General features: G+C 42.8%; 1 protein-coding gene and 1 long non-coding RNA gene across 2 annotated transcripts; both read left to right on the top strand.

Moving 5' to 3' along the window:
* The first annotated feature begins 3,742 nt into the window (after nucleotides 1-3,742).
* On the top strand, nucleotides 3,743-18,622 carry LOC113599369 (uncharacterized). Its single transcript, XR_008294787.1, has 6 exons — nucleotides 3,743-4,211; nucleotides 10,620-10,738; nucleotides 15,980-16,109; nucleotides 16,250-16,389; nucleotides 16,681-16,761; nucleotides 17,788-18,622. It is a non-coding gene; the product is annotated as an uncharacterized LOC113599369 (long non-coding RNA).
* A 2,340-nt stretch (nucleotides 18,623-20,962) lies between these two features.
* Nucleotides 20,963-21,770, top strand: LOC106974307 (nascent polypeptide-associated complex subunit alpha-like). The gene is given in 1 exon segment (XM_053204284.1): nucleotides 20,963-21,770. A coding segment is annotated over 1 exon segment (648 nt). The 5' UTR covers nucleotides 20,963-21,005; the 3' UTR covers nucleotides 21,654-21,770.
* The last annotated feature ends 1,288 nt before the right edge of the window (nucleotides 21,771-23,058 follow it).

Consider the following 23,058-nt stretch of genomic DNA (forward strand, 5'->3'; position numbering starts at 1 on the left):
TGTATAATGCTTCACTTAATCCTCATGATAACTCTAAAAATAGGCACGAGGGAGGGGGACCCAGGGACAGAGTAATTGAGGCTCACAGATGTTAAGTCATTAGACCCAAACTGCATGGCCGGGAAGCAGCACAGCTGGGATGTGAACGGGCTTGTCTGATGCGGAAGCCTGTGTTTCGTCAGCTTCACCTCGGAGGTCTTGGCTGAGTTTTAATGGCTGGTGTCCTGCCCCAAGACCCCAAGTCAGGGGCATTAAAGCAGCGTGCTCCCCAGGGCTGGTGTCTTGAGTCCCCACAGTTACAATTACAGCTTCTTGGGCTTCACCTCGGGCTCTTCCAAATCAAAGTCTCTTGCAGGGGGATCATTTTAAACAACCGTCTAAGGTGATTGTTATGCTCTTACCATCTGTGAGAGTCATATGAACCTACCTTTGTTCATGACATTGAGATGACTATTCCCAGACGAGTGCTTGGGGTAGGGAAGCTTGTCCTCTAGATAAAGGGACAGGAGAGCTGCGAATCCAAGGAGCCCTCCTGGCCTGAGATGAGAGAGACAGAGAAAGAAGGTGAGATGGGCCAGGACTCCTCGAGGGAGGCCAACGAGCTCACACTGGGACGAGGTCCCGGAGGCAGAGATGGATCGGCACTGCTTTGAGCGCTGGGCCTCTCCCCTTACCTAGCCCTGTAACAGGGGCTTCCAGAAGAGCAGAGAGCTGGACAGGTTGTTTCTTGAAGCAGGAGAGTGCTTTAGCGGGAGGCAGCGCCTTCTACCCACCATAGACAGCACGGCAGCCTTTACTGATGCCCAGGCTGCCGGCATGCTGTGGGACTTTGACGCTCCAAACCAGAAAGGCACAGGACCAGGGACAAGTCTGTGTTTGGTGCTGCGCAGGACTCCGGGGCAGAAAGCAGCTACAGATTCCGAGGGTATCGAGGCTGGTTTTTCTGGGCCATGACGATACCTACCCCTGCAAGGGTAAACACCCAGAATGCAGGAGACCCCACACGCCCCAACAAAGACACAGGCCAACCAGGCAGACGGAACTGTATGCCGTGCCCCAGCCTGCCGGGGACGGGCTGTGCGACCTGGGAAAATTCCCTTCCCTCTCCAGTGCCTCGGTTTCCTTATCTGGAAAATGAGGATAATGGTATCTCTCTCATCAGGCTTCTGTGAGGATTAAATGAGTACATTGTGCACAGCACCTCATTTCATCTTTGCCCACAACCTCTGAACTAGTGATAATAATTATTCTCAGATGCCTGGTGGAGTGTGTGAGGGGCTTCAAGGGACTTGCTTGAGGTGATATGGGTTTTTAGTGGCAAAGCTGAGATTTAAACCCAGTAGTATCTGATTTTAGAACCATTGTTTTGACCATATTCCATAATGCTTTAGGAATGAATGAGTGGATGGATGGATGGATGGATGAATGAATGAATTTCATTACATATAATCCTGTAGCCTCTGAGGTCTCCCAACAGAAAGAATTGTCTTTTCTTGAAGCTAGGTTTAGCCCCTGCTATAACTTCCTACTGTGGCTCATGAATCTACCAGACTGGCTGGGATATGTAGCTTTCACCATAGGGGACCTCTACCTGAGGACAGACAGGACTGGAGGCTGTGTGGCAAAGTGGCTTCAAGCATAGGCTCGGGAGTCTGGAAAGTCTGGGGTACAATATTGTTCAGGAAATCCTTGGTCTGTAGAACTCCCAGTGAAACAGACACTGTCTGATGATGGGGTTCCCCAAGATCCCAGGTTTCTTAGGGGCACACAGGTAGGCCAAGAGGGAGCTTAAAACCTACTGGTCAACTGCAGCCAAGAGATAAGGGGCCATGTTACTGGAGTCCAAGATGGACCCTGAGCTTTGTGGGAAAGGAAGGAGGAGGGTCTCACAAATATGTTTGCAGTTTATAACCTTCCAGTTAGAACTTTATATGCAGGATTGAATCAGCAGGAAATCCAGACAGGACTCATTTGTCTTAATGCTGCTCTGAGTAGCTGCTTGGACTGGCTCCCTGGTGGTTATCTGCAATCTAGCTACAAGTTATTGCGAGTGCACTGGGTGGCAAGCACTTTCTGGGGCTACGGGGATGACAGGGACAGTCCCCATGCTTAAGGAGATTTTCAGCTCTCTGCAGCTAGGTGGAAAGGCAGTGTGTGTGTGTGTGTGTGTGTGTGTGTGTGTGTGTGTGTGTGTTGGGAGCAAGGGAGAAAGAAGAAGGCCTCATGCATCCACATAAAAGGCGTGTCTCATTTACAACCCTGGAAGGAATGAGTCACTCCTTCTGCTGGTCAGGACCAGCTCTGGTAGTGCTGGGCTGAGAGCGGGCAGATGACTCTTCATTTGGGAACTGGTTTGTATTTGCCCAGAAAAGAATCTGGGAGTTGAGATTGAGGTTTTTGAGATGGAGAGAGCTGAACTTTGTGGTGTGGGTTAATAGTCAGACACCAATCTGAGTGCTGGGAGAGAGATGGGGAGTAGGCTAGAAGGAAAGGGGACCAGGAAGAAGGATCTGGGAGGAAAGGCCCAGGAGAACTGGACCGGCGTCATGTCCAAATCCCTAACTGTGAACATCTAGTCTTCAGGAGCCCAGTCTTGCACCATTAAAGTGTAAGAGAATGAGCTGAGACCCTGAGGGGCCACTGGGTGAATAGGAAGCAGCTGGCTGGCCGACTGCTCTCAGGTTCATGCAGTCCTGGTCAGCAGTGAAAAGGGTGTAATGTGGGGTTCATGCCTTCAGCCCTGGTCAGAACACACTAAACCAGCCATCCCCAAACTTGGGGAGATTTTACCAGGCTGGGGAGGGATTCATTGGTTAAAATCTGAAGAAGATTCTTGGGGCTGTATCTCTGACTCCAGACCTCTGAAGGTCCCAGTGTAGGAGCATCAGTGGAGAGCCAAGTTTTAGATTAAAATAGGGACAGCTGTTCTGACATGGCTGCCCTTGTGAGGCAGTGAGTTCCAAACCTGGGAGTGTTCAACAAAGACTAGAGGCCAAGGACTGCTCACTAGTGGGGCTGGGCATCCAGGGGGGTGTGAGGAGGGCAGAGCCATAACATCGTAAATCCCCTGACTGAGGAGTTATCTGGTAGAGGCTTGGTGACAAGTAGGGCCATTTGAGGCATTGTTCATCTCATAATTGGAGAATGTAAAGTTTACAGTTTAAAGTTTATAGGATAGTCCTTCAGGAGAGTCTACAAAACGAATTCTTATCCAGAGTGAGATGTGGATTCTCAGTGACTCAGGCTCTCCTTGCATGATTTGGCTTTTTGGGAAAAGGAAGGAGAATCGGATGATGTCGTAGCTCATTTGGGTCGCTGTAACAAAATATAGTTTATAAACAATGGAAATTTATTTCTCACAGTTCTGGAGTCTGGAAGTCCAAGATCAAGGTGTCAGCAGATTCCATGTCTGGTGAGAACCCGCTTCCTGGTTCATAGACAGCTGTCTTCTTGTCTTCTCACTGTGTCCTCACACAGCTGGTGGGGGAAGGCATTTCTCTGGGGTCTCTTTTACGAGGACACTAATCCCACTCAGGAGAGCTCCACCGTCTGACCTCATCACCTCCCAAAGCCCCATCTTCTAATACCATCACATTGGAGGTTAGAATCTCAACAGAGGAATCTCACACACATTCAGTCTACAGCAGATAAGGAGGAAAGATGGAGTGGGGGGGGGAAGGGAAGGCAGGGGAAGGGACATCAGAAGATCGCATCCACTACTTACGGGGCACATTCACATGGTGGTCACATTCAATTCTCACACAACCTGTGGCTGGTTTACAGATGATGGCCCAAGGTGTACCACCAGCCAGTAAGGCCCAGGTATATAGACAGCCAAACCTGGTCTATTCTGGGTAGCCCAGTGCCTTCTTCAGGGTGGGAAGCATAGCACCTGGCAGGTGAAGGTCATCAAGGGTCACCCCCTGCCTGGAGCTGCCTCCTGCACTCTGTGAGCCCTCTCCTGTTTCAGCCATCCCGTGGGTCTCTACCAAAAAGAGTGGGGGCGCTTAGCTCCCTCTTGTGGTCGCATTAGTCAGGAGACACTCCTGCTTGCAGGAGGCCATGCCTTTCAGGAACGCTGAGAAAATCACCGCGATGGACAAGGTTTGGCCCATCTAAGAGGAATCCCGCTCTCCGGCATATCGGCATATCGATGGCACTCCATACAAGTCTGATCAATCACTGAATGAAACAGACACCCGGAAGCAGAGGTGAGTCAGCGGGGAAGAGGGAACCAAAGCAAAAGGTGGGAAGGCATGGCAGCCGGGTAGAAAGAGGTCACCCCGGGAGTCCTGCACACACTACCCTCCGCTGTAGGGCCTCAGAGCCTCTGCCTGCGCACACACGGGGCTGATTTATATCAGCGCCGTTCGTGGTGTTCATTCTAGGCTGCACTTACTAATCACCGGGGAAGTTTTAAAACATCTTGCTAACTGGGCCCTATCCCTGGAGACTCTGACTTAATAGGTCTTAGGTGGGGCCAGCGCGTTGCTGTTTTTTTAATCTCCCCCCCAGATGATGCCGCCAAGGCTGAGGAAGGCGTGGGTTCTTTTCTCGGATCCCTCCAGCTCCCATTGCCTGTGATCCAGAGATTATTTTTGAGAAGTTTCACTAAATTTAATTTGTAGCCTGTGGTAGTAGATGATGTTATGTCACCATTAGGACAATGGGCTGATATTTGTCACCAATAAACCTAAAGATAGATCTCGATGCTTGTATCCATAAGGTAATCCCAACAACAGCCAGCGGGAATATGATTTATTCTCCAGGCCTCTAATGTAATTAAGTGTGCATTACAAAGGAAGCTGCACTATTGAGATGCAAATTATTAATGGCAGTTTACCTCGGAATTGCCATTTTGTTGAGGTTGTGGGGTGCAAGTGCTTAAGAGTGCATTATTCATGTAGCAAACACAGGAACTCCACTGGGAGGGAAAGTGCACCACGCTTGAGAGATGGTTCAAGGCCTCTGGACTTCGTCACATCCAAGGGAACTGTGACTTCATTCCTTCCCCTGTTTGCTCTCCCTGTATCCTGTGCTGAACTGCGCCAGAAACAACACTGGTGAGCGTTCTCGGAACGCAGTCTGCAGGTTGCACAGTTACTCTTCAGATACACCGCAAAGAGCATGTGGTTCTTTTTAGAAATGTCCAGAAGGCAAGCCTTGCGTTGGGGGCCTTTCTCCAATGTCTCCCTGCTAGGGAAAACCATGTATCCAAAGAGAGAAGTATGTGGAGAATATTTAGAATTCTGAGCCATGTCTGCGTCTGGCAGCCTGGTCTGCCCCCCACCTCCACCCCCTGCCCTGAAGTCTCCCCCTCCACCCTAAAGCGCTCTGGCCTAGCCACTGAGTGAGCGTTCACAGAGAGGCCCAGATGAGGCTTCTGCCAGATGACAGGAGCTCTGGCTTGGATTAGCAAGAAACCACGTGGAACAATAATATCAGTAATAAGAACCACCATTGATTGAGTGCTACCATATTCCAGATGCAATGCTCGAATGACCTTCTTCACCAGTTGGAGGCATAAAAAAAAAAAGTTACAAGGCTTTTACTTCTCATTTAATTGTTCAAGGCCTACGAGCCTATAAAGCTACCTTCCTTGACTTTTCCAAGAACATCGTGTGGTATAAAAAGTTTGGTGATGCTTCAAGGTGCACTCAGTCTGTGGAAGAGATTGTAACCTTGTTGATTTTCAGAAGGGAAGAGACTGGCTTTAATCTTTTTTCTTCCTGGAGCTTCCTTAACTCTGTGCAAATTTAGCCCCTTCTCGTAAATCGCCACATTTTAGGAGATTTTGCAAAAGATTTTGACTCTTTGTGAGAGTCAGAGAATCCTATGACACCCGTTCCATATCTCGGTGTGTACTTTGTGGCCTTTTGTTGGCAATAGCTAAGAGGTGCCACCGAAGTGTTCAGAGAGAAACCAATGATCCGCTTCAAGGTGATAAAACTTGCAATGTTTGCCAGAAGCCACTGGCAGCTTCTCTTGAAAAAACTGTAAGTTCTGTCTCACTTGGCAGTCTAGCACACATGTGTACATCATTTGGCCCTCTCTACAATTTTGCAGGGTAGCTCAGTTACTCTCATAGTTAGAATTTTTATTGTTATCGGAATGATAGGAAAAGCTAATATTTTCTTAGCACCTTCTCGGTTTCGGGAATTGTGCTAGGTCATGTACAAATAATAAATACCATTGCTAACCCCAACCATAAGACCATGAGGTGGCTATTATCATTCCACTTGGCAAACCATGATATGAAATCTCAGAGAAGTAAGTTGCCCAAGGTTCAGGATTTTGCACATTCCCCAAATGACAGTGCTATGATTCAATAGTATGTCTTACTGACTCCCAAGCCCATGATTTGCACTGCATGGAGACCTGCCTGCCAATGTTAATTGTCCTGGAGATGGTAAGATGTGCTCTTCTGGGGAATCCTGGCCTAACAAAGGCAGGGAACACATTGTAGAGATGTAGTACCGAGTGTTCCTGCTGAGGAGAGGAGAGGCTGTGCTATGTCCCTTCCAGCCCGAGGACGGACTCGTCATGAATGAGCTGATAGCCCCATTGCCAAGCACAATCTGGCACAACAAATAGGCTAAAAAAATACTTGTGGCAGATGGAAAGTGCTCTGATGTGGGACCATCAGAAATTAACGGTAAAGAATATATACTAGGAACCATCAGGGAAGAGGTTACATGGTCTGTAGTGGTCTGGTATGCAGTGGAGGCAGATTTTGACCCCAGATATGAAACCATTCACGCTTACTTCCCTCATTGACGATAGTACCAACGTCCACCAAGCTGTGATAGGATTAGGGGTCTCTGGGAGCAAATTTCTGTGCCCCCTTTTGTATGAGCAGGCTTTAGAGAGGCTGTAGTACTACTTTTACCTCCAGATGGCACTCATGCACCTTTATAGTTTTTACAGCTTCGCTCTCAAAGGAGCCCAGCCTGCGGTTGGGTCCAAAGTCTGTCCAACTTGGTGTTCGACACTATGTTCCTCAAGGGTAGGGTGTCCACTTATGGCTAATAAAATACCAGAGGACAAACATGTTTTTATCTTATTTATTAGTAACTCATTCATGTACACTTCCTCTCAGCCTAAAAAGGTGTAAGGCCAAACAGCATGGCATCCTGAGTCATACATGTGTGAGGCAGAGGACGCAGATGTCCTTGGCACAGTCCTTCTATCTCAGATGCCAGTGACACCCCATCCTCTCTGGATCCTTGAAGACAGACAGGGCTTGGACTATGGGTCTATGAGGGGACAAGACCCCACATAGCCCTGTTCTGGGGTAAAATACCTGTTTTGTCTCAAGTGAGAAACACAGGACATTTGTCTTTGTCAATTCTATATTTACTACTTGTTCTTTGCTCCTACCTATTCTGTTCTTCTGAAACACAGATAGGCAGGCAGGAGGAAGGTAAGGCAGGGTCAAGATCACAACCAAAAGCACTGTGTTTGAAGAGGTTGTGAGAAACAGTGAATCTGAGAAGTACCAAAAGAGACTAACAAATAGGAAGTTAGGAGTAGAGGAATAGGAGGGCACAGGAGGTCTGGAGAAGGAGAGGATCTATCACCCTTGACTCTCCAGCCATGGGAGGGAGTGAGTGCCTTTGATCTGGGATGAGGAAAGCGTGGCAACAGGGCTCAGCTCAGGCTAGCAGAACTTTGAGCTGGAATGGAAGCATCTCCCCTTCTCGACACCTGTATTCCATAAATACTTGAGCACCTCTCATGTTACAGGTATTGGTGGAGGCATGAGGATATAGCCATGAAGAAGACAAACCAAATTCCTTACAATTTAATGTTTATTCATTTTTGAGAGAGAGAGAGAGAGAGAGAGAGAGAGAGAGTGTGTGTGTGTGTGTGTGTGTCTGGGTGTGCATGTGCAAGCAGGGGAGGGTCAGAGAGAGAGAGGGACAGAGGACCTGAGGCAGGCTCTGCAATAACAGCAGAGATTCTGATGTGGGGCTGGATGTCACGAACTATAAGATCATGACCTGAGCTTAAGTTGGAGACTTAATCAACTGAGCCACCCAGGCGCCCCAATTTACAGTTTAGTAGGGGAAATAAATACTAAATAACAAGATCGGATGGTGACAAATGCTATGCAGGTGACAAAATCAGGAGTCAAGAGAGGGAATAATTAGAGGTGGAGTTTGTTCAGATAAGGTGGTCATGATAGACTTTTCTGGGGTGACATTGGAGCTGAGAGGGAACCAGCTCTACATCGGCATTCTTTTTTTTTTTTAATATTTATTTATTTATTTTATTTGAGAGAGAGAGAGTGAGTGTGAGGGGGGAAGAGAGGCAGAGGGAGAGAGAGAGAATCTTAAGCAGGCTCCATGTTGAGCATGGAGACCAACATGGGGCTCAATCCCACAACCTTGGGATCATGACCTGAGCCAAAATCAAGAGTCAGACGCTCAACCAACTGAGCCACCCAGTCGTTCCTGCATCGGCATTCCTTTTTTTTAATTTAATGTTTATTTTTGAGGGAGAGAGAGCGTGTGAGCGGAGGAGGGACAGAGAGAGAGGGAGACACAGAATTAGAAGCAGGCTCCAGGCTCCAAGCTCTCAGCACAGAGCCTGACACGGGGTTCAAACTCACGAACTGTGAGATCATGACCTGAGCCAAAGTCAGATTCTTAACCGACTGAGCCACCCAGGCACCCCTATATTTGGCATTCTTGATGCCAAAGATGCTTCAGCTAAAGACAGGCTTGAGACTCTATGCATGATAAATAATGGGAATGAAAAGTGGTGAAGAAAACAAGGAGCATAGCTGAAACATGACTTTGCACATGCAATAGTCAGCTTGCACCCCTACGTCCATGCACAGAATAGCCGTTAGCCAGTATTTATCTCTTGACAAAAGCCAACCAGCAAAAGGGATCACAAGCAAATAAAACAGAGGTTCCTATGAAGCTATATTAAACACACCATATGTGGAAGTCTAGGATAACAAGTATTGCTATTGTCTGCGTAGGTAAAGCCCTCCATGTCCTGCAGCTTTTCTGGGCAAGGGGCTCTCCAGAAGAGCGGCTGGTTCCCTGGTAGCTGCTAAAGGTGGATGGTCCATGGGACTCACTCAGCAAACAGAGCTCTAACTCTGCCTTCCATTTTCTCCAGTCTTACATGCAAATTGGAGAAATAATTGCAGGATACTTAAGAAAAGTCTACAATGTGAAGAAAGACTAAGATTAAAAGGCAGAAAACACAAAGAAATGGATAGATTTAGAAAACAGAATAAAATCAAACACAACAAGCAAGTGAACAAAAAATGATTTGCCCTCCGCCTCCAATAATATTTGAACCTCAACATACCACTAAAAGTGAAAGAATCAGAACAAACTACTATAAATTAAAATTGGGGTTATAAAAATGTTAATAGGAAATTGGGATGAAAGAGTCAAGAAAATGTCCCAAAATATAGAAGAAAGAAAAAGGTAAAAAAAAAAATAAACGGAAGTACCCCAAATGTCTATCAGCAGGTGAATAGGTCATCTGTGGCCCATACATAGCAGTGCTACACTACTCAGAAACGAAGGGAAGACACTGTTGGTACACAAAACAACATGGATGAATCTCAGAATAATTATGCTGAGTGAAATAAGCCCAACAAAGGAAAAATACATATTGTATGATTCCATTTAAATAAACTCTGGGATAATTTCTCTTCTTTACCAATGTTAAAATTTCCATCAGTGATATGGAATCCTCCACTTTCTTGCCAAAACTTGGTATGATCAACCTTTTTAATTCTAACCATTTAAAAAAATTTTTTGAGAGAGAGAGAGAGAGAGAGAGAGAGAGAGAATCTTAAGCAGGCTCCCATGCTCAGCAGGGAGCCCAACACAGGGCTCGATCCCACGACTATGGGATCATTACCTGAACCGAATTCAAGAGTCAGATGCTGAGCCAACTGAGCCACTGAGGTGCCCCTAATGTTAACCACTTTAATAGCTTTGTGGAGGTATCTCATTGTGTTTTAACTGATATTCCTGAAATGACTAGTGATGTTGAACATGTTTGCATTGTTTATTTAGTGAAGTGTCTGTTCAAATTTTTTGTCCATTTTTTATTGAGTTTTCTTATTATTTAGTAGTTACAGGAGTTCTTTATATATTCTGTACTTTGTGAGCTATATGCTTTGTAAATATTTTATCCCCATCTATAGTTTGTCTTTTCAGTTTTTTAAGTGTCTTTTGAAGAGAATTTTTATGTTTTGATGAAGTTCAATTTATCTGTTTGTTTTCTTATGGATTATACTAGGAATCCTTTGCTTAACCCAAGATGACAAAGGTCTTTTCCTAAGTTTTCTTTAAGAGTTTTATTGTGTCACATTCTATATTTAGGGCTGTGATCCATTTCTAAAAACAAAAACAAAAACAAAACAGAAAAAAAAACACTTTGTTACAACAGTTTTAGATTTACAGAAAAATTGCAAAGATCCTATAGAGTTCCCATGTGCCCCATATTATTTCGCTATTATTAACATCTCATAGTAGTATGGTACATTTATTATAATTAATGAACCAATATTGATACACTTACATTCTTACTTTTTTTTTCAGATTTCTTAGTTTTTACCTAATGTCATTTTCCTGTTTCAGAATCCCATCTAGTGCAGCACATCACATCCAGTGTCATGTCTCCTGGGGCTCCTGTTGGCTGTCACAATTTCTCAGACTTCCCTTGTTTGTGATTACACTGATGGTTTTAAGAAGTACTGGTGAGATATTTTGTGGAATGTCCCTCAGTTGTGATTTTTCTACTGTTTCCCTCATGATTACATTGGGTTGTGGGTTTGGGGAGGAAGACTATGAGGTAACAGGTAATTCTCATCACATCGTATCAAGGGTACATATTATCAACATGACTTGTTGTTGATGTTGACCTTGATCTGTATGATATCATGAACTCATGGATATTTATTTTATACTTTGGGTTATAGTCCAATACTAATTTATTTATTTTGCTGTTTTTGTTGCTCAAATTCATCAAGCTTTGGCCACTGGGAGCTCTTTCAATTGGCTCCCATGACATAACCTATTAATATATATATACATACATATACATACACACATATACACATACATATATATGTACACACATATGTATACACATATATATACATATGTGTATATATATATGTATATGTATATATATGTATATGTATATATATTTTTTTTGCACTTGGTTTTCTGGCCCTACAAGCTATTCCAGGATCATCTTGTATATTCCCAGCCCCAGTCCTAGGATCAGTCATTTCTCCGAAGAGCCCTGGTTCCTTTATTGGTGAGTGGTACTAGAAACCAAGAGCTGGACCCTAGCTGTGCTCACTGCAGGGGTGATGTTGTTTTCTTTAGGCCCACCCAACTGATAGGGCAAAGAAATATATGTATACACATATATTAACCCAGATAGACTTCTATCTATACATATTTCTGTATATAACTATCTATATCATATTAAGCTCAACATGAATTCATACTGAGATTTCCAAATCTAATCCATTGCCACAGGAATCTTTCTAGCCTCCTCCCCTTGCTTATCTGTAAATCCTGCTCCAACAGTAAGATGCTTGGGCTTTCGTTATCCTCTACCCATCTACTTGTTCAATTCCAGTATACATGTATAGCACTATTCAGAATTTTTAATCCTTACCCCACTGGGAAACAATTTCATCGATGACAATTCAGTGCTAACCTGTAGTTCCTTTTACATTTGAACTTATAGACTCCATTGATTTGCAAAGTTACTCAGGTAACTCAGGTATCTTTTCCATCCATCCTCTTGTTTCATACATTTGTAATACAGTTAGATTCCCCTGTCACAATTTATATTCTTTCTTTGGATTATCTGACCTCGTAAATTTTTTTCTTATTTTTTCTTAATGTTTACTTTTGAGAGAGAGAGAAAGACAGAGAGTGAGCAGGGGAAGGGTAGAGAGAGAGGGAGACCAAGAATCCGAAGGAAGCTCCAGGCTCTGAGCCTGACATGGGGCTCGAACCCACGAACTGTGAGATCATGACCTGAGCTGAAGTGGGAAGTGGGACACTTAACCGACTGAGCCACTCAGGCACCCGTGACCTCCTAAATGTTTTTAATTTGCATACACTGAAGTTTACTATTTATGTTATAAAGTTCTTAGGCTTTTTCAAATGCATAATGCCATGTATCCACCACTGAAGTATCCTACAGAATAGTTATTTTCCCCTAAAAATCCCTGTGCTTCACTTCTGTATCCCTCCTCTCTTCCCCCTGAATTTTCAGTAACCACTGATTATTTTACCGTCTGTAGAATTTTGCCTTTTCTAGAATGTCGTATAATTAACATCAGACAGTGGGTAGCCTTTTCAGACTGGTTTCTTTCACTTAGCAATATACGTTCAAGGGTTAGTTTTTCATGTCTTTTCATGGCTTGATAGCTCATTTCCTTTTGTCATTAAATGATATTCCAATTTATGGGCAGACCACCATTTGTGTATCCTTTCACCTGTTGAAAAAAACTGGTGACTCCCGTTTTTGGCAATCATGAATAAAGCTGCTACAAACATTTCTGTGCAGTTTTTGTGTAGACATAAATTTTCAAGTGAGTTAGATGAATATCTAGGAGTGCAGTTGCTAGATTATATAGTTAAGACTGTGTAGGTTTCTTAAGAAACCACCTAACTGTCTTCCAAAGTAGTTGTACCATTTTGCATCCCTGAAAACAATGAATGAGATTTCCCCTGTGATATTGTCAGTTTGGGGGGTTTCAGCCACTCTCATAAGTGCATAATGGTATCTCATTATTGCTTTAATTTGTACTTCCTCAGTGACAAATGAGCGTCTTTTCTTATGTGCATTTGCTACCCATGTGTCTTTGTTGATGAGGTGTCCACATCTTTTGCCTATTTTTTTGATTGGGTGACTGTCTTCTTTTCTTTTAATTAAAAAAATGTTTATTTATTTTGAGGGAGGGGAGGGGCAGAGAGAGAGAGGGAGACACAGAATCCGAAGCAGGCTCCAGGCTCTGGGCTGTCAGCATAGAGCCTGATGCGGGGCTTGAACTCATGAACCTCGAGATCATGACCTGAGGTGAAGCCAAACGCTTAACCAACTGAGCTACCCAGGCACCCTGTTCTTGGTTTTTTTTTTTTAATTTTTAAAATGTTTTATTTATTTTTGAGAGAGAGAGAACGAATGGGGGAGGAGGGGCAGAGAGAGAGGGAGACACAGAATCCAAAGCAGGCTCCAGGCTCTGAGCTGTCAGCACAGAGCCCAATGGGGGGCTCCAACTTGTGAACCAAGAGATCATGACTTGTGCCGGTTGGACGCTTAACCAACTGAGCCACCCAGGCACCCCGCCTGCCTTCTATTTTTAATTTTAATATGTAGATACAAGTTTTTTTTATCAGATATGTATTTTTCAAATATTTTCTCCCTTGCTGTGACTTGTTCATTCTCTTGACAGCATCTGTTGCAAAGAAGTTTTACATTTTAATAAATCCCAATTTATCAAATTTTCTTTCATGAATCATATTTTTGGCATTGTATCGAAAAACTCACTGCTAAACTCAAGGTCACACAGATTTTTCTCTTATTTTTCTCTTCTAGAAATTTTATAGTATTGCATCTGACATTTAAGTCTATGATCCATTTTGAGTTAATTTTGTGAATGGTTTAATAAGGACTGTCTGTACGTTTTTGTTTGTTTTGGTTTTGAGGTGTGAGTGTGTAATTTTCTTCCTTCCTTCCTTCCTTCCTTCCCTCCTTCCCTCCCTCCTTTTCTTTCTTTCTTTCTTTCTTTCTTTCTTTCTTTCTTTCTTTCGTCTTTCTTTCTTTTCATATATGGACATCCAATTGTTCAAAACACCATTTGTTAAAAAGGATTATACTTTCCCCCATTGAGTTTTTTTACTTCCTTGTCAATGATCGGTTGATTATTTGTATGAGACTATCTCTGGGCTCTTTATCCTCTTCAGTTGATGTATTAATCTCTATGAATCTGTCCTTTCACTAATACCAGGCAGTCTTAAGTGCTGTAGCTTTGTAGCAGGTCTTGAAGTCAGGTAGTGTCAGTCCCCTGACTTGCTTCTTCCGTGTTGTGCAGGCAGTTCTTAATCTTTTGTCTTGCTATACAAACTTTAGAGTCAGCTTATTGATAGCCATAAAATAGTTGGCTAAGATTGTGCTGAATCTGTAGATTCATCAAAAGGGGGGAAGAATCGAAATCTCATAATTTAATGAATACAAGGTTTGCATTTTTGTTACACTTATTCCTGAGGACTTTATATTTTTGTCGCTATTGTTAATAAATGATAGTTTTGAAAAGCTCTATGTGCTAACTCTGTTGCTGGCAGAAATGCCAGTGACTTTGTAATAGAAGTAGAAACAAAGTATTATTCAGAAAAATATGATTTTCTATGTAAAAACCTGAGAGAATATCCCTGAGAGAACTATTGTAAATGGTAAGAGATTTTAGCAATTTGATTAATCAGAAAATCAGTTATTAACATTCTGTTTGTGGAACGATCAGATGGATGCTGATGTTACTTGGGGTTATAGGCGTGGGCTCACTGTGAAGGATGTTTATATTGATCCCAGTTCAGTTATTCCCAGTAATGGTGTCATGAAGTTTATTGTACGTGTCTCTTGTGCATATATACATATATTTCTATTGATCATATGCCCAGAAGTAGAATTTCTGGGTCACAGGCTGTGTTTATTTTTAACTCTGGAAGAAGATACCAAAGTGCTTTCAAATATCGCTCCACCGATCTCACTGTCACTGGCCATGAACATGTGGACCACATTACCCCACATCTTCATCAAACCCTGGTACTGTCAGCCTCTTCCATTATACCCACAGCGGGTATGGGGATCATGGTTTTAATATATGCCTTGTTCCGATTCATAGTGAGTATCTGCCTGTACCTTTTCTTATCTTTGCTGCTATTTGGGTATTTTTTTTAATGCTGAGACTGTTCAGGTGCCTTGCCTATTTTTCTTTTGGTTTATCTGCCTTAAAAATAAACTGCAAAGGGGCACATGGGTGACTCAGCTGGTTAAGCACCCAACTCTTGGTTTTGGTTCGGGTCATGATCTCCCAGTTTGTGAGTTCGAGCCCCGGATCAGGCTCTGTGCTGACAGCGCACAGCCTGCTTGGGATTCTCTCTCTTCCTCTCTCTTTGCCCCTCCCCTGCTCACTCGTCTCTATCTCAAAGTAAATAAATAAACTTTAAAAGTGTTTAAAATAAAAAAATAATCTGCATAATTAAAATTCAAAATATATATCTTCAGGATATGAGCCCTTCATCAGTTGAGGTTTTGCAACCAGCTACCCTCCTCCCGTGGTATTGCTTTCACCTGTCACAGTCTTTCCAACCCCACTCTCTCTCAATGGGTATGTTAGACCATTGCAAGAGATCTCGACCATGTAATTTCTCTCTGTTTTAATTCCTTATTTGATGTTCTTGTATATAAGACAGAAATTTCACCATAGATTACGCTGTTTATATTTTGCATTTAAGCACTCTGTGTTTTCCAGCAAGTAAAATCTGACGTTTTATTTATTGGCCGGCTTGAGGCCCTTCGTGAACCAAACCTAGCTTAACTGTTGAGTATATGGAACTAAATATATACATGTCCCCCAATTCAGCCTGCTAATATATACCCCATATCTTAGCAGTATCTTTTTTTCCTGTGTCTAGGATACCGAGAAAGAAGGCATATGCCAAAATTTATTTCTGACAGTTTATTGGAGGGGGGCTGCAACCATAGGCAGCAAAAGTGAAGGGGAAATTAGAAAATGAAGGAAGAAAGTAGAGGCCTTTATCTGCTTTCTTCTTCCGATTTCCTGCATCTGATTGACCCACGATTATCTCACATTTAACACACCTTTGCATATGAGACATTTCACCCAGGTCCTCTGTGCAGCCGCTGAGGAATCGAGATCCCACCTCCACATTGTGGTGTTTCATTTCAGTGTGGAAGTTGTGGGTTGAACCAGAAGTTCCATGGATCCAGGCAGGTCAGACCCTGACCATAACTGCGGGATTCTGGAGGTTTTGCTAGAGCTGGCCCGTCCACCCCAACCAAGGAGAGGGCATATAAGTGTTCCCATTAGGAAATGAAGCAACATCTGGCATGTTCATCTGGCATGTGGCCTAGGCCAAGGGCAGAAGGGGCTGAGTGTGGGGATGGGCAGAGCTGGGTTCTGCACACCTTTTTTTTTTTTTTTTTTTTTTAGAGTAAGTGAGCACAAGCAGAGTCAGGGAGAGAGAGAGAACCTCAAGCAGGCCCTGCACTGTGAGTGCAGAGCCCGATGCAGGGCTCAAACTCACGAACTGTGAGATCACGACCTGAGCCAAAACCAGGAGTTGGATGCTTAACCAGGTGAGCCACCCAGGTGCCCCTGCACACCTTTTATGCTCTTGTGCACCGCAGCTGTCCTTTAGCATCTGCTAAAGGTAATGAGCCACAGTAAAAGCACAGGAAGGAAAGAGGAAAAGAGATAATCTCAGTGGGTCTGACACCTGTGGTTTGACTAAGTCATTTGCCCGTCAAGGGGAATTCTCTCAAAAGGCAGGATTTCTAAATGGTCTCTGCTTTTTTTTCTTTTTTCTTCTTTTCTGTGTTACAGTGATTCTTGCTGCCTGATGCCACAATTGCAACTTTATTTTCTAGGTGTGATGGAGTCCCCATTTCCCTCTGTATCTGGATATTTTGTGGCCATTCTTTGCTTCCAGATAGTAGTACTCGCTTCAGGTAGGGACATCTATTCCTTTTTTATGATTTGTTGTGTCTCTAAAGAACAATACTGGAGGTAAATGGGAAAGTTCATCTTCAGATTCCACCCTTCTCTTCTAGTTTTGAGGATAGAAATGAGTGTTACAGCAACTTACAATTAACAAATCGCTTTACTGCCTTTCTCACCGCAGCTCTGTGCCACAGCCCTACAACACTGCACTTAGAAGAGAGAGGCGAACATCTAACATCTCCCCTCGGGAATCCCGAATTCTCACTGACAAATCATAATAAACATATCACTTCTACTTAAGAGCAAACCACAGTCGTTTATGCGACAATATGAATTATAAGTTTAGGAGGACCTCAGATAAAGGAGTTGTTGTGAACTGGAACCATCCACAAATTTTCCTGAGCACATCAGGCCTTAAGTCTAATATTCAGGTTCCTTATGGTGAGAGGGATCAAAATTCTTGGCAGAGTCAGGAATGAAGGTGGTGGAGTTGAAAGGAGCAAAAATTAAGAGGCTGGGAGGAGTGGGTCATAGTTATTTACAGCTTCGGAACAAATCATGCCCATGCCTAGTGATTTAAAATGACAACCATTCTGCCATATCTCACAACTTTGTGGGTCAGGAATTCTTGTTCCCCGTGACAAAGACTGAGGTCGCTTGTATTCAGCTGGTGGGATGGTCCAACGGGCCCAAGGCAGCTTCACTCACTTGTCTGGTGCTTTGGTGGAATAAGCTGGAAGGCTGGAGTCAGCTGGGACTGTCAGCTAGATTGTCAATACGTGGCCTTTCTACCATGGTGGTGTCAAGGCGGTCAGGCTTCAGATATGGCAGTTCAGGGCTTCCAGAAAGAATGTTACCAAAAAAAGAAAAAGGAAAAAAAAAAAAAAAAGAAAAAGGACAAGAGCTGAGATGGAAGTTGCTCTTTCCTTAAAATAGACCCAGAAGAGGTTGCAGCTTGTCTTCTGCCATGTTCTACTGGGCAAAGCCATCACAGAACACACAGCTTCAAGAGGAGACATTCCTTCTCTTTTCAGAAAGAGCATCAAAAAAACCTGTGGCCATATTTAATCCACCCCAAATGGACACTGAGAAAAGTAACTGGAATATTCGATAAGTGAAGACCGATTATTGTTCAGCATAGCAGTCCACACGCCGCCTCTGGACAGTGGTCCCTTCGTTAAGTATGGACAGAGCGTCTACTACGTTCTGGCACTATCATCCCTGGAGACGATAATGAGAATTTTTAAAAGGGAATAAAACAGAGACTCTGCATGGCTCACGTGTTAGTGGGCCATGAGAGGACATAAGGACAGGAATTAAAAATATCAGTCGGGGTGCCTGGGTGGCTCAGTCAGTTGGGCATCCAACTTCAGCTCAGGTCATGTTCTCGCAGTTCGTGGGCTCGGGCCTCACGTCGGGCTCTGTGCTGGCAGCTCGGAGCCTGGGGCCTGCTTCGGTTTCTGTGTCTCCCTCTCTCTCTGCCCCTCCCCCAATTGTCTCCTCTCTCTCTCTCTCTCTCAAAAATAAATAAGCATTAAAAAAATATAATGTGGTGATATGTCTTATGAAGACAGTTTAGGTATAACTAGGGGAAATGTTGAATGGATGGTCATCAACATTTTCTCCAAGAAACTGACATTTAAGCTGGGACCTGAGAGACCAAGGAGAAGGCAGTGATGACGGGAGCGTCGGAGAGAATTGTGCTGCTGTCTGAGAGCAAACTTCCAAAGTCAGGAAAGGCTTGGCATCAAGAACCAGGAAGAAGGTTGATGGTGCCAGTGCAGAGGGATCTAGGTGAAGCTTCCAGGTGGTCCCAGCAGGCAGACAGGCTGAGTTCAGCTGCCAGCTTCCCCACCACAGTGAGCAGAGCACATGGAACTGGGCTGATTTCAGATCCAACTCCCAACTGGTTTAGTTGGAGGATGGGAGAGAACTCTGTGGAATAAATACTCACTATTACATGAATTGCACAGTTTTCCTGTGAGAAGGCAAAATGACCCCTGAAATTCACATCGGTGTTCTTGACAGAGGGCAGTACCATTCTTTATTTAAAGGCAGTGACACATGTGAAGAGGCCACCATGCATCTAAGGGCAAGAATAGAGGGGAGTCATCTCCAAGTTACCTTGGCAATGCCATTCAGGGCCATGACCCTGAATTTATGATGGCTGGATCATGAGGAAATGACCTCAAGGCACTTAAAAAATATATAGCTATTTATATTTAAGTGAATGTAATTAAAATTGTTGTTCTTCAGTCACACATATCAAGTGCTCAATAGCCACATGCGGTTAATAGCTACCATTCTGGACAGCACAGGTTTGGAATATTTCCGGCATAGCAGAACATTCTATTGGACCACACTAAAGACTAAACACAGAGACATACTGTCCCACAACAGCTCAGATTTCCAGCTGCCCAAACACTCCCCACCCAATGCTGAATCCTGCAGGCAGATGGGGTCACACATAGGCAGTGTGTGAAGTGCCTCCAAATGCTTTTTACCCTTTGCCACTAAAGGTGAACAGCAGGCCAAGAGGCTGAGATCTGCTTGTTGCCTCACCTTGTGTCCAACTCTTAATACTACCTATTCAGAGGAAGCAATTCATAACAACACATAGATGCCCACAGTAAGAAAACAGAACTATCTCAAATGATCTCAAGTAACTAGAAAAAAGAAAAACAAGTTAAGCATAAAGTTGTTAGGAGAAAGGAAGTAACCAAAATCATAATGGAAATAAATGAAATGGAGACTAGAAATACAATAGAAAAAGTCAACAAAACTTAAAGAGTTTTTTGAAAAGATGAACAAAATTGGCAAACCCTTAGCCAGACTGAGAAAAAAGAGAGGAGACTCAAATAAATTAAATCAGTAACAAAAGAGATATTACATCCTGATCCCAGAAATACATGAGATTATAAAAGTCCACTGTGAACAATTATACTCCAACAAATTAGATAGACCAAGAAGAAATGGGTAAATTTCTAGAAACATACAACTTACCAAGACTGAATCAGGGAAATAGAATATGAACAAGTCAATAATGGGTAAGGAGGTTGAATCAGTTATCAAAAATCTCCCAACAAAGAAAACCCCAGACCCAGATGGCTTCACTGGTAAGTTCTACCATATATATGTGAAGAATTAATACCAATCCTTCTCAAACTCTTCCTAAGAAATAGAAGAGGAGGGAACACTTCCAAATGCATTTTGTGAGGCCTTCATTATCCTGATTCCAAAGTCAGACAGGGCACTACAAGAACAGAAAATTATAGGCCAATACCCCTGATGAACATGTAAAAATCTACAAAATACTAGCAAACCAAATTCAGTAGCATATTAAAAGGACCATACACCATGATCAAGTGAGATTTACCCTGGGACACAAGCATGGCCCAACATACACAAATCAATAAATGTGATACACATTTTATAAGATGAAGGATTAAAATCATATGATCATCTCAACAGATGGAGAATAAGCATTTGACAAATTCTACATCTTTTTGTGATTAAAAAAAATGTTCAACAAATTAAGTATAGATGGAATGTACCTCAACATTCTTTCATGATAAAAATTCTCAAGAAATTAGATATAAATGGAATGTACCTTAACAAATTAGGTACAGATGAAATGCATCTCAACATAAGAAAGACCCTGAACTTAGCCTATAGCTAATATAATACTTAATCGTGAAGAGCTGAAAGCTTTTTTTCTCTAAGATCAGGAGCAAAACACAGGTACCCACTCTAATCTCACCTACTCATATACTACTGGAAGTCCTAGCCAAAGCAAGTCGGTAAAAAAGGAAATAAGAGATATCCAAATCAGAGAGGAAGAAGTAAAATGTCTCTACAAATGAGACATTTCTTATGTAAAGAAAACCCTAAAGATTCTACCAAAAAACTGTTAAAACCAATGAGCAAATTCAGTAAAATTTCAGGATACAAAATCAACATATAAAAATTAGCCACATCTCTGTACACTAAAAGCAAACTATCTGAAAAATAAACTATGAAAATAATCCCATTCACAATAGTATGAAAAAGAATAAAAATACTCAGGAATAAATTTCACCAAGGAGGTGAGCGATCTATATGCAGAAAATTGTAAAACATTGATGAAAAAAATTGAAAAAGACACAAATGAGAAGATGTGCTGCATTTGTGGATTGAAAGAATTAATACTGTTAAAATGTCCAGCGCTCGCTCTCTTTCTGCCGCCATCTTGGTTCCGCGTTCCCCGCACAAAATGCCTGGTGAAGCCACAGAAACCGTCTCTGCTACAGAGCAGGAGTTGCCACAGCCCCAGGCTGAGACAGGGTCTGGAACAGAATCGGACAGTGATGAATCAGTACCGGAGCTTGAGGAACAGGATTCCACACAGGCAACCACCCAACAAGCCCAGCTGGCAGTAGCAGCTGAAATCGATGAAGAACCAGTCAGTAAAGCAAAACAGAGCCGGAGTGAAAAGAAGGCACGGAAGGCTACGTCCAAACTAGGTCTTTGACAGGTTACAGGGGTTACAAGAGTCACTATCCGGAAATCTAAGAATATCCTCTTTGTCATCACAAAACCAGATGTCTACAAGAGCCCAGCTTCAGATACCTACATAGTTTTGGGGGAAGCCAAGATCGAGGATTTATCTCAGCAGGCACAACTAGCAGCTGCTGAGAAATTCAAAGTTCAAGGTGAAGCTGTCTCAAACATTCAAGAAAACACACAGACTCCAACTGTACAAGAAGAGAGTGAAGAGGAAGAGGTTGATGAAACAGGTGTAGAGGTTAAGGACATAGAACTGGTCATGTCGCAAGCAAATGTATCAAAAGCAAAGGCAGTTCGAGCCCTGAAGAACAACAGTAATGATATTGTAAATGCTATTATGGAATTAACAATGTAACCGTCTGGAAACGAAGACCCTTTTTTGGTGTTTCAAAAGAATAACTGCAGCTTGGTTTGAAATTTGTACTGTTTCTATCATTAATAAAGTTATGGCTTCTTGTTGGATGAAAAAAAAGTCCATATTACCCAAAGTGATCTGTATGTATATTATATAAATATGAATATATTTTATATTATACAATGGATAAATATATATAAACATATTGTATGATATATGTGGGAATATGATTCAGTCTTAAAAAAAAGAAGGATATCTTGGTATTTGTGGTAACACAGATGAACCAAGGGGCATTATGCTAAGTGTAGTAAGCCAGACAGAGAATGACAAATACCGTATGGTGTCACTTGTATGTGGAACCAAATAGAAATCAAACTCATAGAAACAGAGAATAGAATGGTGGTTGCCAAGGGCTGAAGGATTGAGGAAATGGGGAGCAGTCTGTCAAAGGATACAAACTTATAGTTGTAAAATGAATGAGTTCTGAGTGTGATAGGCAGCTTGGTGACTATAGTTAATATACTGTCTTGTATACTTGAACTTTGCTAAGGGAGTAGATATTAGGCATTCTCAACAAAAAAAGGTAACTATGTGAAGTGACAGGTGTTTTAATTAACTTGATTCTGAGAATAACTCCACAATGTAAATATATATGAAATTACCAAGTTACATGCTTTCAATATATTACACGTTTATTTAGCAATTATACCTCAAAGTTGGAGGAAAAACAAAGAGTAAGAGTAAGTCTTGCAGGTGCAAGAGAGAATCTGAAGAGAATCTGAAGAGAAGGCAATATTGTGGGCTCACATAAAGCAATTTCTGAAATGCAGTGGACTCTCAACACCTCCTCTCCATGCCAAGGGTTTAGGAAACACACGCACACAAATCTCCCCATCCTCTGAACTCATACTTAAAGTCATGATAGTTGTGGGCGTTCACCAGGCACTTGCACCTGACTATCTCTTACAGTCTCTGTTCCTCATGGCAACTCCAGTCCGCATGCTTATTTTCACTAGATTAGGAGAGAGTTGGAGAGACAGAAGCAACATTCGCAAGGTCACACAATAGTAAGATGAAGACCAGAGAATCAAGCCTAGTTTGACTCCAAATACCTGACCCTTTTCTCTGGCTCCAATTCTAGCTGAAACATCCCTGTGGGAAAGGATCTGATCTCCACCTTCCTCCGAACTCGGAAAGGTGTAGCCTTGAGCTAGGACAAATTCCTGAAGCTAGTGAGTGAGGACGGTTTGTCACAAACAGCGCCTGTTTTGCCCAATATCCATTTGTGAGATGATAATGAGCTGTGGTATACAGATGGACAGACAGTCGCTGAGACTCAGAGAGAATGTGTGGTTTCAAAGGGTAGCGAAATCCAGAAGAAAAATGCACATAGAGATTTAGGATT

This window comes from Acinonyx jubatus, chromosome C1 (assembly GCF_027475565.1).
Source record: "Acinonyx jubatus isolate Ajub_Pintada_27869175 chromosome C1, VMU_Ajub_asm_v1.0, whole genome shotgun sequence".
Lineage (NCBI taxonomy): Eukaryota > Metazoa > Chordata > Mammalia > Carnivora > Felidae > Acinonyx > Acinonyx jubatus.